The 13,491-nt window shown below is 46.0% G+C and overlaps 2 protein-coding genes across 5 annotated transcripts; one reads left to right on the plus strand and one right to left on the minus strand.

Annotated features, from left to right (window-relative positions):
- The first annotated feature begins 5 nt into the window (after positions 1-5).
- On the plus strand, positions 6-7,276 carry Rpain (RPA interacting protein). Of its 4 annotated transcripts, XM_027426881.2 has the most exons (7): positions 6-144; positions 839-1,009; positions 2,080-2,140; positions 2,965-3,076; positions 3,228-3,291; positions 4,566-4,706; positions 7,131-7,276. In XM_027426881.2, exons 1-7 carry the CDS (start codon positions 64-66, stop codon positions 7,158-7,160), a joined length of 660 nt encoding a protein of 219 aa, XP_027282682.1. In that variant the 5' UTR covers positions 6-63; the 3' UTR covers positions 7,161-7,276. The 4 variants fall into 4 exon arrangements, with proteins under 4 accessions (XP_027282682.1, XP_027282683.1, XP_027282684.1 ...); XM_027426882.2 differs by lacking the exon at positions 4,566-4,706; XM_027426883.2 differs by lacking the exons at positions 3,228-3,291; positions 4,566-4,706.
- An 89-nt stretch (positions 7,277-7,365) lies between these two features.
- Positions 7,366-13,201, minus strand: C1qbp (complement C1q binding protein). The gene is made up of 6 exons (XM_027426880.2): positions 12,911-13,201; positions 12,353-12,503; positions 9,782-9,878; positions 8,293-8,388; positions 8,031-8,147; positions 7,366-7,776 (listed from the first exon to the last, which is right to left on the minus strand). The coding sequence occupies exons 1-6, from the start codon at positions 13,134-13,136 to the stop codon at positions 7,627-7,629; spliced, it is 837 nt and encodes a 278-aa protein (XP_027282681.1). The 5' UTR covers positions 13,137-13,201; the 3' UTR covers positions 7,366-7,626.
- Between the last annotated feature and the right edge of the window lie 290 nt (positions 13,202-13,491).

Raw genomic sequence — 13,491 nt, forward strand, 5'->3', positions numbered from 1 at the left:
ACTTCCAGTATCCTTTGCGCGCGGCTAAGGGGCGGGGATTCGGGAGCCGCCTCCCGCTAAGAGATGGCAGAGTCCTCGGGGTCTCCGCACCGCCTGTTGTATAAACAGGTGGGCTCGCCGCCCTGGAAAGAAGCTTTCAGGCAGGTGAGTGTGAGATTTGGCTCGTTATCACTTCCCTAATCGTCCCTAGGACCGCTGATCTCTGTGCCCTCACTTCAGCATTGGTCATGAAGCAGATGCCCGGAGTGCCTGGCCAGCGGAGGTGAATCTTGAATTCAAGACTACCAAAAGTCGTCCTGAGTTGGGGTAGAGAGATGGTGAAGTGTTAGGAGGGAGCACTTATGCCCTTGCAGCAGACCTGGTGGCTGTAAATCCAGTTCCAAGAGCGCCACCATTGCCGTCTTCTGGCCTCTGTGGTCACCTGCACTGATGCAGTGCACATAAACTCATACAGGCACACACATGTATACATTTTAAAAAAAACCATCAGGGTTGAGAAGTACTATTGTGTAAGAAGATCATCACTATAGCATTATGTACAGTAGCAGGAATTTGGAAGCTATATAAATGTCTGACGTCAGTCTGTGGATGCAGTTACTATGCACCCGACTGCTTGCATTCAAGATAAAATGTGAACTACAGGAATCTGGAGATACATGAGCAAAGCACTGTAATTTTACCTATCTGTGTGTGGGTGAGGACTTGAGAATACAAAATTTTGCATCTAAAACTAAAATAGTTTTACGAACTAGTTAGAGGTTTGTTTTTTTTTTTTTCCTTTCTTTTTTAGTGGAATTGACCTTTTCTTTCTTTTACTATTCTGACTCCTTTCCCACAGGGATGTCTCGAGAGAATGAGAAACAGCCGGCACAGGCTCCTGGCCAGGTACCGCCAGGCTGGAGGTGGCACACCAGGGAAAGCCTCAGACAGATTTCTTGTGCAAGAAGTGATGGAGGAAGAGTGGAACTCTTTGAAGTCTGTAGAGAATTGTCCAGAAGCCTTGTTTCAGGTCAGGCAAGGGTCTGTAGCTAGCAGACACTCCATGAAGAACTTGTGCTAACATCTTTCTATCAGTTTTTCCCTGTCTTTTCAACCTACCCACCTCCCAGCCCCCAAGCATAGTTCTAACAGCTTTTTTGCTCAGGTTTTTCTAATTTTGAGTATTGATTTTATATTGATGGTTCTGCAATACTAGATTGTAGGCATGTTGCAACCTTGTAATGAAACTAAACTTATGAAGCTAAAAGGAAAGAAAATGTCATTCATTCTTGCTTTCCCCCTTGAAAATGTTGACTGATTAGGAATGGGTTAGGGACATCACTTTGAAAAGGATGTCTACAGCAACATTCTGATTCCAGCCAATCAGTTGGGAGTTGTGTGTCCATAGAAAACCATTTACAATGTATCAAGGAAGGCTATAAGTTTGTATCAGGGATTCTGTTTAGTTTTACTGACTCTAAACCTTACTGTGTTTCTTTGAACCTTAGTTTTTATATTTACATAAAATAGAGAGGATGGCTCGAGCATTATGAAAATTGTGTAGCAAAACATGAAACCCTTTGAAACCATCAAAGCACTGTTTGATAATGATGCATTTTCAGGGGCATCTATGTGTGTTATAGTGTGCCAAATAACCCTAATGTCACCACAGTTAGTGCTCACAACAGGCCACTCAGGTTGGTCTTACTCTAGTTTTACAGAAGCTAAAACAGCTTTTTAAGGACTAGATGTTTTCACATGGCCAGTCTTAGGACTTTTCCTTAACTGCTACCTGATTTTGTCTCCCTTAAATTTGGTGGTGAGTACTTTGATCATGTGTTGCTTATCATGACCACATTACTTTACGGTTAGCAAATTCTGCATTCTGACTAGACATTTTGCCAGGTAAATCTGGGGTCTTCAAAGGCAGCTTCCAGTTACAAATCCCTGTGGGACTTGGTAGCCAATTAATACTTTACCTGGAAGGTGAAGACACTATTTTTTTGCTTGCTATACTCAGGAATTAAACCCAGGCTCTTGCATGCTAGGCTAGTGCTGCTCCACTGAGCTATACTCCCTGTTTTCCACTTTCTCTTGTAGTTGGGACTGCCAGAGGACCTAGCTGTGCTGCAGGACATTGAACAGGAGCTGTGTGATGAAGGTAATCCCAGGATGTAGTCTTTCCTAACTACGTGCACCTACTCTTATGCTGACCTTTCCTTGACTCAGGATTGGTTTTGTTGTTTTAGATTGTTTGTGTGCTAGGGATTAAACCCAGAGCCTTGGGCATGGAGGCAAACACTAAAACTATATCCTCAGCCCTAGGATTAGTCCTTAATTCCTGTTTCTCTACCTCCATCATCAGTTAAGTGTCCAGAAGTCTGTTGGACTCTTAATTCTTGGCTGTCTGTCTTCCCAACAGTAAGGGCTGTAGGCTCTGTGCCAGGAACTTCTCATTCCATGATATCATTTCCTTCATTCTGACTACTGTGAAAGACAGGATTAGATAGAATAGAAAATAGTATCCTCATGCAGGTCACATAGCTAGTCAGTGGTAGAGTTTCCATGTTTGTTTTATACTACTTCTTGCTGCTTCATTCAGGTGACCACTGTGGCTGTGCCTCTAGGACCAGCTACTTGTGATTTAATGTAGGAGGGTGGGCTTTCGGGAAGGTGGTTGGGCCCTATAGTTTCAGACTAACTAGGGTAGCATAATGAAACCTGCTTCTTGAACAGTAAATTTGTCACTTTGCATACATGGGCACATCTTTACATACACACCCAAGGGCCATCTCTCACCCATTCTTTTATTGTTTGGCCATGAATTTGTGAGCATCAGCTTCTTGGCATTGTGTAGAGCACACAGTTTTGCATCTTATAGCATGGTGACTTATTCCATATAGCCTTGTCTTGAATAGGTTTCACACGTAGAAATAACAGACTTGCCCTATGGGTACAGGACAACCTGGGCCTTTTGCCTTGCAGAAAAGTCCATCATAAGCGAGTATGAGAAGAGCTTGCAGTTTGATGAAAATTGTCTCAACAGCATGTTGGCTGAGTGGGAAGCAAACCCCCTCATCTGTCCTGTGTGTATAAAGTAAGAATTTTCAAAATCTTTTTAGCATTATTGGTTCTCATTCCATCCTCCAAAGTGAGTGATCCTTCTGCCCCCTAGTTTATTGACTGAGAGGTATAGGGAGCCAGGTCTTGTGACCACAGTGATTTGGGAATCCTAATTTTGTCTCTAGGTACAACCTGAGAATAATGAACAGTGTGGTCATGTGTCCATGTGGCCTGCACATCCCATTTCACGTAAGTGTCCACACAGATTTCCACACACCAGCTGGTGGCGGTTGTACACATCTATGCCAGTTACTTTGTCACAGACAAGGTACCCAGCAGCATTAACCCGAGAGAGGTTTATTTTGGCTTATGATTTTAGAGGGGTTGGTGCATCATGGCAGGGACAGCAGGGCAGAGTGGCTCCGTGGGGGTAAAAGCCAGGTCTCCTCAGCATCTTGGCTAATAGGAAATAAGACCTGTTCCTATGTCCACCAGATAGACTTCCTATGTTTTGCGTGCATGTATGCCTGTACACCATGTGTGTGTCTGGAGCCCTGAATCAAAGAAAAGGGTGTTGGTTGGATCCCCTGGAACTGGAGTTATAGATAATTGTGAGCTGCCATGTGGGTTCTGTCAGCCAAGGTCTTCTAGAAGAGCAAGTGCTCTTAAACACTAAGCCATGTCTCCAGATTCCCTTTTTTGTTTTGAGGCAGTCTAATAGTCCAGGCTGGCTTCAAACTTAATTGTAGCTCAACTTCTGATCCTTCTGATTCTACCTTCCAGGTACTGAGGTTACAGGTTACAGTTAAAGACCACTCCATCTGGTCTTTATACTGCACTGGGAATGAAGCACAGTGCTCCATGCTTGCTAGGCAAGCACTCTACCACCTGAGCTACATCCCCAGCTCTACAGTCTTAAGGCTTCAGAGAATCAAACTGTCTTGATTGGTGATTTAGGTTTTCAACCTGTTGGTTATACAGTATTTAAGATTAGTTGGGTCTGGAGAAATGACTCATCACACTGACTGTAACTCTAGGATCCACTGCCCTCACACAGACATACATACAGGCAAAAACACCAATTTTATTTTATTTTTAAGATTAGGGCTGGGGCTCGAGAGATGGCTCAGAGGTTAAGAGCACTGGCTGCTCTTCCAGGTCTTGAGTTCAATTCCCAGCAACCACATGGTGGCTCACAACCATCTATAATGGGATCTGGTGCCCTCTTCTGGCCTGCAGGGATACACGCAGACAGAATACTGTATACATAATAAATATTAAAAAAAAAAAAAAAAATTAGGGCTAGAGAGATGGCTTAGAGGTTAAGAGCATTGGCTTCTCTTCCAGAGGACCCAGGTTCAATTCCCAGCACCCACATGGCCGCTCACAACTGACTATAATTCCTGTTCCAAATCATTTGTCACCCTCACACATGTGTACATGTAGGCCAAAACACCAATGCACACAAAAGAAATAAAAAAATGAACTTTTAAAAAAGATTAGTTGTGGTTGAACTTTCCTAGTCTCCAGAGTTGACAGAGCAGAAGCTTCGTGCCTATTTGGAGGATAATGTAAATGAGCACAGTGCACACTGTCCCCACACCCCCGAATTTTCAGTCACCGGTGGAACAGAAGAAAAGCCCAGTCTTCTAATGAGCTGCCTGGTAAGCCTCCATGGAGCCTAGTCAGTTGCAGAAGCACATCAGCAGTCAGTTCTGTTCCCCTCTTGGTGGAAATAATGGCTTAGAAATAGGTAAACATTGAATGCGGTTTTTGAGGGATTTACTTCACAGGAGTATCAGCTGGGTGTGGTGGCACTTACCTGTAATCCTAGTACTAGGGAGGCTGAGGCACAAAGAGTTTAAGGCCAGCCTAGACTACATAGTGAAAACCTGTCTCAAAAATAGATGTTGGGCTGCCAAGATGGTTGAGCAGGTAAGAGCACTTGCTGCCAAGCCTGAAAACTTGAGTTCAATCCTTGGACCTCATGTGGTAGAAGCAGAGAACCAATTCCTGCAAGTTGTCTTTTGTCTTTCATAACAATGTGTGCATGCACAAGTGCCCTTTGCGTACCCTCGCACACCAGCACACGCGCACACACACCAACACCAACACCCACACCCACAGACACACACGCACAGGCACACACACGCACCCCAGCAGCAGCAGCAGCAGCAACAGCAGCAGCAGCAGCAGCTTGATCCCCATACATCAGGCCATGGTCATGAATGCCAGATGGCTATCTTGGCATCACTTTTGCAGATAGACAAGATAAGAAGCACAGTGGAGCAACACCAGGTTTGTCTCTCAGCAAACTTTCATAGAAGGCTAAGACTCTGGCTAGATCATAACTCAGGTGTGAGGGACAAGGCCAGACTGGAAGCCACCTGTCTTAGAAACATTAAGTTTGCTGTGGGACCCAGTGTTTCCCTAACATATTATAGCTTCTAGGTCCCAAGCAGGGGAACTTTGGAGTCAGTGCAACAATGTGCTAGATACACAGTAATAACCTGACCCTGCACATAAAATAGTAATTTGGGGCTCCAACCTTTCTGAGGACAAGGACTATTATTTTTCTCCCACTTATTATTCTCACCCCCATTGTATATTTATTTTTTTCTCCAGTGAGTCGGTATATAAGTAAATACTTAATGTGTTTTTGCAAATGAATTAAAGTGGAGAGTTAAAGAGGCACAGGCCAGATGGCCTCAGTCTCTGCCTTCTTAGAAAGTGCAGTGCTAAGATGGCTCAGTGATAAACCTCTTGCCTTGCAAGCATGAGGACCTGGGTTTGGGTCCCCAGAACCCATATAAAAAGCCTTGTAGGCATGGTGGCTACCTATAATCCCCAAATTTATGAGGCCACAGGCAGGGAGATGCTTGAGACAGACTGGCTACAGACTAGCCAATCAAGGAACTCTAAGTTCAACAAAGTTACTATGTCAATAAACAAAGCAGAAAGCAACTGAGAGACATCTGTCAATAAGGCCTACATGCACACACACACACAAAGATGAAGAGAAATAAGCATACCCGCCTTGTAAAATTTCAAATGCTGGCAGAGCTTATGTTAAATTCTTTTTTGGGGGGGGGGGGCATGATCTACATTGCCCTGACTGGGTCTGAAACTTGCTACATGGACCAGGCTAGGCTCCATCTCAGAGCTGTGCCTGCCTCTGCCTCTCCACTGCTGGGGATTAAAGGCCTGTACTAAGTTCTTGGTCTGGAGAGGATGAAAGGGCAGTTAAAGAGCAAGCAGGCAGGCATGGTAATGTATGCTACTTGGGAAGCTGAGATAGCATAATTTGAGCCCAGGAGTTTAAGACTAGCCTGAGCAAAATAGCCAGACACTAACTAATCTCAAAGAAAAGCAGTGGATGATTGCTGAGTGTATACCTGCTCAGCTTTTCTTATTTTTAATTAAGTCAAACCTGTTGTGCACTCACCTATTGGTACTGTGCAACTCAGAGCAGCGTAACCAAATGAATGGTTAAGCTTAAGATGCTGATGCTATGGGAAGCAGCATTCTCAGCAAGGCTGACAGCATTGGCTCCAGGCTACATAGGGAGGCCATTGTTGAGGAAGGGTATCACCACAAAGATGAGAAACTGAAGAAGAAAAATGAGTAAGCTCCAAGTACACATTTTAAATTTCCAAAGTGCCACTAGATCTTAAAGGGACATTAAGGATCACTGGTTTTAAGATCCAGTCAGTCCTTCATATACTAAGGGTGAGGTAGAATATGGATGTGGGTTACTGAAGAGGCCACAGAGAAGCAGCCTAAGGATATCTGGTGAATAGTCTAGTCTGTCAGGTTTTGATCTTTCTGGTCTCTGGTTTTGAGGGCACCTGGTAGCCCATCTCCAGGACTTGATCTAAGATTGGAAGCTACATTAGTGACGGCTTCTGTTTGGCAGAACAGGTCCATGATAAGATGTGGCCTCTTCGATAAAGCATCCAGTGAATTGATTCATAATGGTGCCACCTGCAGTGTACATGTCATGATTGATGACAGCTTTTAGCCAGGTGTCGACCTAACTGTTAATGGCTAGAAAGTTATTCATACTGACTTGTTTCTGTTTGATCCAGGCTTGTGATACTTGGGCTGTGATCCTCTAGTCATCCCGAACTCACACTTGACTGCTGGGCTGAGAACAACTCATTCCCTCCGAGAGGGGCCGTGTGCACAAGACTTTTGTATGTAACTTATTTTATATGAAAACTTCTCAAACATCTCCTTGCTCTTGGTGTTTTGATGAAGGGCCAAAAAAAAAAAAAAAAAAAAAGAAAGAAAGAAAAGAAAAAAAGAAAAAAAAGTCTGAACTTTTCTTGGAGGAAATAAACCAATTTTATTGTCCATTATGCCATACAAAAATCTACAAATAATAGATTTGTACAGGAGAAAAATATCCAGATGAATAGTAAATGGAAGTATAACAGCAATAATTTAAACTTGCTTTTTTTTCCTCCCATGATATTAGGAAAGCAGCCAAATGGCTGCTAAGCATACTTCTGATGGCAAAGTAGCTTTTGTTCACTGGCCAAAGCTTGCCATTTAAAGCCAAGCCCCCAGTCTCTGACAGTTCTACTGGCTCTTGACAAAACCTTTGAGGTCCTCGAGGAAGGTGATATATTCTTGGTGTTCTAGAGCCGTACTGAGCTCCACCAGCTCATCTGCAAAGTTGTTGTCCACCCCTCGGTCCTCAAGGAAATCCATCAAGTGGTCATATAAGGCCTGGGAAGAAAAATAGACAAGCTTGAAGAGCAGCAGAACAAAATCAAAAATGGGTCGGCAGGTAAAGGGGTTAAGTTTCTTGGGACAAGATAGAAAGCAAAGCACCAAGTCCCCAAAGTTGCCCCCTGACCTTCCCAAGTGGGCCACTTCCATGTATGAAAACCCATTTTTTTTTTTTTTTTTTAATGCCACTTCCATTCCTTGACCTTTCTCTGCAAAAGCCAAGCACCCTCCATCTCTCAAGCAGGACTCACCCAGTCCAGGGAATCTGTGTTGAGTGTGTAGTTAGTATCCCTCCATTCCGAGTCACCAGTGGCCTGGAAGCTAACTTCCTTGATAGAGAAAATATCGCTGTCCTCTTCGTTTCCAAACTGAGAGATCAAAGGTAAGGAATTGAAGTGCCAGGAAAGGCTCTGCAGTTCTAGCCCCCTCTCACCTGTCTCCCCTCCCGCCCTGGTCTAGGCTACCAGGTCTTTCTTGTACATACAAGATCAGAAGTCACTCCACCCTACAAACCTCATCCTCAGGATAATGGCAGTCCAGCACAAGGGTCTTCTTGCCATCACTCTTTGTAACTTCAACCACAAAATTGGGAGTGGACGTCAGTTCCGGCTGGAAAAACATGAACAAGTCAGTGCTGGTGGTATGTGCACACCCAGACCGGCAGCCTCAGGTGGTGCAGTGTCTGATAGCCATTGCTGTTAGGGTGCACACCCAGACCCACAGCCTCAGTGCACAGTGTGACAGCCACAGCCATCTTCCAACATAGTACTAACAGTTCCATCTTGTTAGCAACTTACTTTCTAAAAGAACACAGGGGTTTAAAGTGGTGCCTGAAGCCAGGTACAGCTATGTTCTAGCTCAGACCTGTACCAGACCCTCAGAGTTGTTTCTGCTCCCACACACTGAAGTGCTGGGTGAAGCACACAGACCTGGAGTGCCTTCCCCTGTGGCTGCTTTAGAGCAGGGTCAGAGCCTGGCACACATAGCTCTGGCTAAGTGGCCACCTTAACCAGAAAAGACATCCAACTTCCTTCTATGGTGACCCAAGGAACAGGCCCAAACTATACATAAGGAGTTGGGGTGTGCATGTAGACTATGACAGAAACACAACAGGGGACTCTGCATTTCACACTGGTCTGTAAACAGTGCTGACAACTGCATAGTCAGATGGCCTGGGGAGCCTGTGGCTCTCACAGCTGTTGGCTTCTAGGCCAGACATACCATTTCTAAGATGTTCGAATACTATCTAGATCCAGCCATGTGGGCCAGCAACCTAAGGAAAAATCTCAGCTGGCCAAATATAAAATCTCTTAAGGCTGGACTAGCAAAATGGCTAATCAAGTAAAGGTGTTTGCTCCCAAAGCCCAGTGCAACCCACATGGCAGGATGAAACTGATTCCTGCAAGCTGCTTGTGTTGTCTTTACACTGAATACATGTCAAATGATGTTGTCTTGACACTAAGTACTCCCCCTACAACACAGGCAGGGGTGACAGTCATATCTCTTTTGCATTTACAGAACACAGGCCCGACAATCAAGCCTAAACCCTGCAGAGGGGGCAATATACCCTAGAACAGGGCTCTCACCTCCAGCTGAAACCCATTCCAAAATACTGCTCTACAAACCCAGGGAATGGCATTCCCACTTCCTCTTTCATAAGGAAAAAAATTTTTTGGGGGGGGCGGGGTAATTGGTTGAGACGGGGTTTCTCTGTGTAGCCCTGGCTGTCCTGGGACTCAGACTCCCCTGCCTCTCATGTGCTGGCATTAATCATATGCACAAAAGGAATTTCAGAAACAATTTTAGCAGTTAACTCTGAGTTCGAGGCCAGCTTGATCTACAAACCAAGTTCCAGGACACTCAGGACTGTTATAGGGAGACTATGTTTAAAAAAAACAAAAACAAAAACAAAAACCCAAACCAACAACTCCCACCGCCCAACCCCAAGTCTTTCTTGCCTTTTAAGACAGAAAAATGGCTGGCCACAGTATCACTAGCTTACCTCCTGTTCTTCAGTCTTCTGGTCTTGGGAGGGCTCCTCCTCACCACCACCAAATGTTGGAGGGATACTATTGTTAATGTTGAAAGTGACAGTGATCCTAGAAAATCAAGTGAGAACACACTAAGGTACAAGAGTAACCAAGTGGTACACAGAAGAGAGAGGCCTGCTACAAAAGGCAGGTGCAAAGGCACACGGAAACAATGTCTCCAACCCAGCCCTCTGCATGGGGGATTAAGAACTTTAGCCACAAGGCAAATGAACCACCAGTAACAATTTTCCTTCCCCCCCTTTCTGAGGTTTGAGCTCAAGCAAACACCAGGCAAACGTTCACAGCTGCATACTGTCCCTGTGCCCAGGTAACTTTACCTTGTTAGGAATTAGTATGTGACAAAACATGCTCTAAATGAGATAAATTTCTTTGCCATGATACCTGGAAGCAGAAGTTCAGGACCATTCTACTTCAGCAGTGCCAACCCACATAAAAGCACACTGAATTGCAGAACTCTTTGCAACCTTTGGCCAGGCAATGGTTTCTTAGCCCTAACATTAAAAAGTCTAAGTGTGTGTAGTGCTGGAGATTGAATCCAGAGCCCCACACATGTTAGGCAGGCAGTCTGAACATGGCTTACATTTTCCCCTCATGTATGCAGGAACCTAATTCCTTAAATTAATGATATTAAGAGGGCCAGACATCTCTCCATCCTTGGTGCTAGGGATCAAGTCCAGGGCTTCATGGATCTACCCAAGATTGACACCCACTAGTGTCAACCTGTACTGTTTAGAAATGGGGCTTTGCTAGGTATATTCAAGCTAGTTGGGCTCCTGCTCCCAAGCCAAGATATCTGCAATTGGTACTGGCTGCAAAGAGAAAAAAATCAGTCTTCTACAATGAATAGGTATATCATACTTCAGGGTAGGTCCCAATGGCCAACACAAAACAAACTCAATGCTATTTTATACACATTACTTAGATTAGGCTAGCCTTGACTTTAAAGATCCACTGGCCACTTCCTCTTGAGTACTGGTGTGCCTGGTGGTTTGTCTTTTTTTTTTTTTGTAAGAGACAGGGCATGTAGTTGGATTTGGTAGGGAGGGTGGTTAGGAGAGGAGCTCACTCTGTAGTCCAGGCTGCCTCCCAAATGCTGGGATTAAAGGTGTGCACCACCACTGCCCTGCAAATTTTGAGAGAACTTTTCCACCCTGTTAGAAGACAATCACCAAATGTGGCCACACCCCAGAGTCAATGACCCTTTTCTTCTGGCTTTGAACTTTTCTAAGGTTTTTCAAGCCTTGGCTGTCCTGGAACTTGCTCTATAGAGCAGGTTGAGCTTGAACTCAAGAGATGTGCCTCCCTGGGATTTAAGGTGTGTACCACCACAGCCCAGCCTAGCTTTGAACTAGGGTTACAGGCCCCCACTGGATAAAGCTGCTTTCTTACACATGTGTGTTTAAGGGGCACTCACTGGGGGCTGACCCTGGGCCTCACACATGCTAGAGAAGCCCTTAGAGGCAGGACTCTAAGACTGGTGAAAGAGTAACAAATCAGCATAACAAAGTTAAAGGTTTTAGGGGCAGCAGGTGTAGTAGCATAGGCCTGAAACTTTAGCACATAGGATCTGAAGCAGAAGGATGAAGAACCAGTCTGTGCTACAAAGTACCATAGAGACCCGTTTAGGGGAGGGGTAAGCTAAGCTTGACAAAGAACTCTACCTCTGATGGCCTTTCTACACTGTAATTTCATCCTGTTACTTTTTTTTGGGGGGGGGTTCTGAGGCGGGGTTTCTCTGTGGCTTTGAAGGCTGTTCAGGAACTAGTTTTTTTGTGTTTTCGAGACAGAGTTTCTCTGTGTAGCTTTGGAGCCTATCCTGGCACTTGTTCTGGAGACCAGGCTGGCCTCGAACTCATAGAGATCCTCCTGCCTCTGCCTCCCGAGTGCTGGGATTAAAGGCATGCCCCACCAACGCCTGGCCAGGAACTAGCTCTTGTAGACCAGGCTGACCTCAAATTCAGAGAAAGGTGGGCTGGGACTAAAGGCATGGGCGTGCCGGGGTGGGTGGTGGCGCACGCCTTTAATCCTAGCATTTGGGAGGCAGAGGCAGGCGGATCTCTGTGAGTAAGAGGCCAGCCTGGTCTACAACAGCTAGCTCCAGGACAGCTTCCAAAAGAAGCCACAGAGAAACCCTGTCTCGAAAAACAAAAGTTACATATCTTGCATTTTCAACTGTTATAAACACAAGCCAGAGGAGATAATTTTATGTGAATTCTAAACAAATCAGCACTTTAAACATTCCTAAAATCTAGTGCCTAAATCCAGGCAGGGCACAGCACTGTCACCAATAACCCAATGCTTGCCTGTGTCTGCCATCCCAACAGCCTTCCCTTTACACATTAATTACCAGGCCACAGCAAATCTGTCAGTGAATGTCCTCCCTGGAACCTAAGAAAATTTCCAATTGCATGCTTTCTCAAAAGCCATTTTACCAAAGCATGGGGCCTAAGCTCAGGCCTAATGGGGATGGCCAAGACAGAGTAAGTGATAAAGTCTCCTAGAACTCCAGGGCCAGTACTTACTTTTCTCCAGCAACTTTGCGCGATAATTTAGCCTCTGTCCCGTTCACTTCCAGCTCCCAATTCCCAGACATCTTGGGAAGGGATTTATGCTTCTGGATTTTCTTCTCTTCCTTAATTTCATCCGTTAAGAATTCAACAAAGGCTTTGTCTCCTAAAAGACAACCCAACATGGTCAAAAAAGAGAAAGCCAACTGCCTTACCCTATAGACCTGGACTGTGCCTAATCTGTTTCTATGGCTGCTCTATGACTCTAGCCCAATTCACTCCGGAAAACGTCCGTTTCCCACTCTGTAAAACCAGGATGTCTCTTCTAGCAGTTATTTCTCCTTAGTGTACTTAGTATTATTGCTCTCCGTATAAAACAAGAATTCCCAACTACCCGCTTTCACTTGCCAAAAGCCATGTCCAGCAACCACATTGTCAAACCACGACCCCTCCGGGCTTTTGCCAAGTCATATTTCCAAGATACGAGGAGTGGGGCCTGCGATCGCGAGGGTCCAGCTCGGGATCCGTTCCAAGCTGGGTCCCCACATCCCGGCCTGGATGCGTGAATCTTACCCTCGGTGTGCAGAGCTCCACAGCCGCAGGAGCAGGGCGCCGGGGGCTTCAAGAGGTCGGAACGCCGTGCGGAGCCGGCCCGCACGCTGAGCAGCCCGAAGGGCCGGAGGCACGGTCGAAGCGCGGGCTGCAGCAGCTGCGGGAGAGGCGAGGCCGGGGCAGCGGCGCGGAAGCCCGTGGCAGCGGCGCCCAGGGCGCGGGGCACGCAGCGCAGCAGAGAAAGCATGGTGAGGAAGACACGTGCGGAGTGAGTGACGACCCTGTCGAGCAAGACAGTATATATGACCTCGAACACCGCCGGAAGCCACGCCCCCGCCCGGGAAGGTCTCTTACGTCACCGGGCGACAGGAACCGAGCCAGACTGCGCCCTCTGCTGAGGGCCTCCAGTGCAACGGGGATGTCCTGAATCCCTTAGCTCTGTTCTCCCTGGGCTGATGGGCTGTCTCTCCTTTACTGCCCACTCTTCTCAATCCACATACTCTGAGATCACCTCACTTAAAAGTCTTCTGGATGTGGGGGACCCCCTGGGAGTCTGCTTTTCTTCTCTGATCCACAGGACCCTTGGGGAGCTACTGGCTGCC

This window comes from Cricetulus griseus, chromosome 7 (assembly GCF_003668045.3).
Source record: "Cricetulus griseus strain 17A/GY chromosome 7, alternate assembly CriGri-PICRH-1.0, whole genome shotgun sequence".
NCBI lineage: Eukaryota > Metazoa > Chordata > Mammalia > Rodentia > Cricetidae > Cricetulus > Cricetulus griseus.

Excerpts from the sequence above, each read along its gene's own strand:
- Rpain (XM_027426881.2), top strand. The coding sequence starts at position 64 with ATGGCAGAGTCCTCGGGGTCTCCGCACCGCCTGTTGTATAAACAGGTG. Across the intron at positions 3,077-3,227 it reads ATCTGTCCTGTGTGTATAAA|GTACAACCTGAGAATAATGA; the intron begins GTAAGAATTTTC and ends TTTTGTCTCTAG. Across the intron at positions 3,292-4,565 it reads GCCTGCACATCCCATTTCAC|TCTCCAGAGTTGACAGAGCA; the intron begins GTAAGTGTCCAC and ends GAACTTTCCTAG.
- C1qbp (XM_027426880.2), bottom strand. The coding sequence starts at position 13,136 with ATGCTTTCTCTGCTGCGCTGCGTGCCCCGCGCCCTGGGCGCCGCTGCC. Across the intron at positions 9,879-12,352 it reads CGCAAAGTTGCTGGAGAAAA|GATCACTGTCACTTTCAACA; the intron begins GTAAGTACTGGC and ends TTGATTTTCTAG. Across the intron at positions 8,389-9,781 it reads AGAAGACTGAAGAACAGGAG|CCGGAACTGACGTCCACTCC; the intron begins GTAAGCTAGTGA and ends ATGTTTTTCCAG.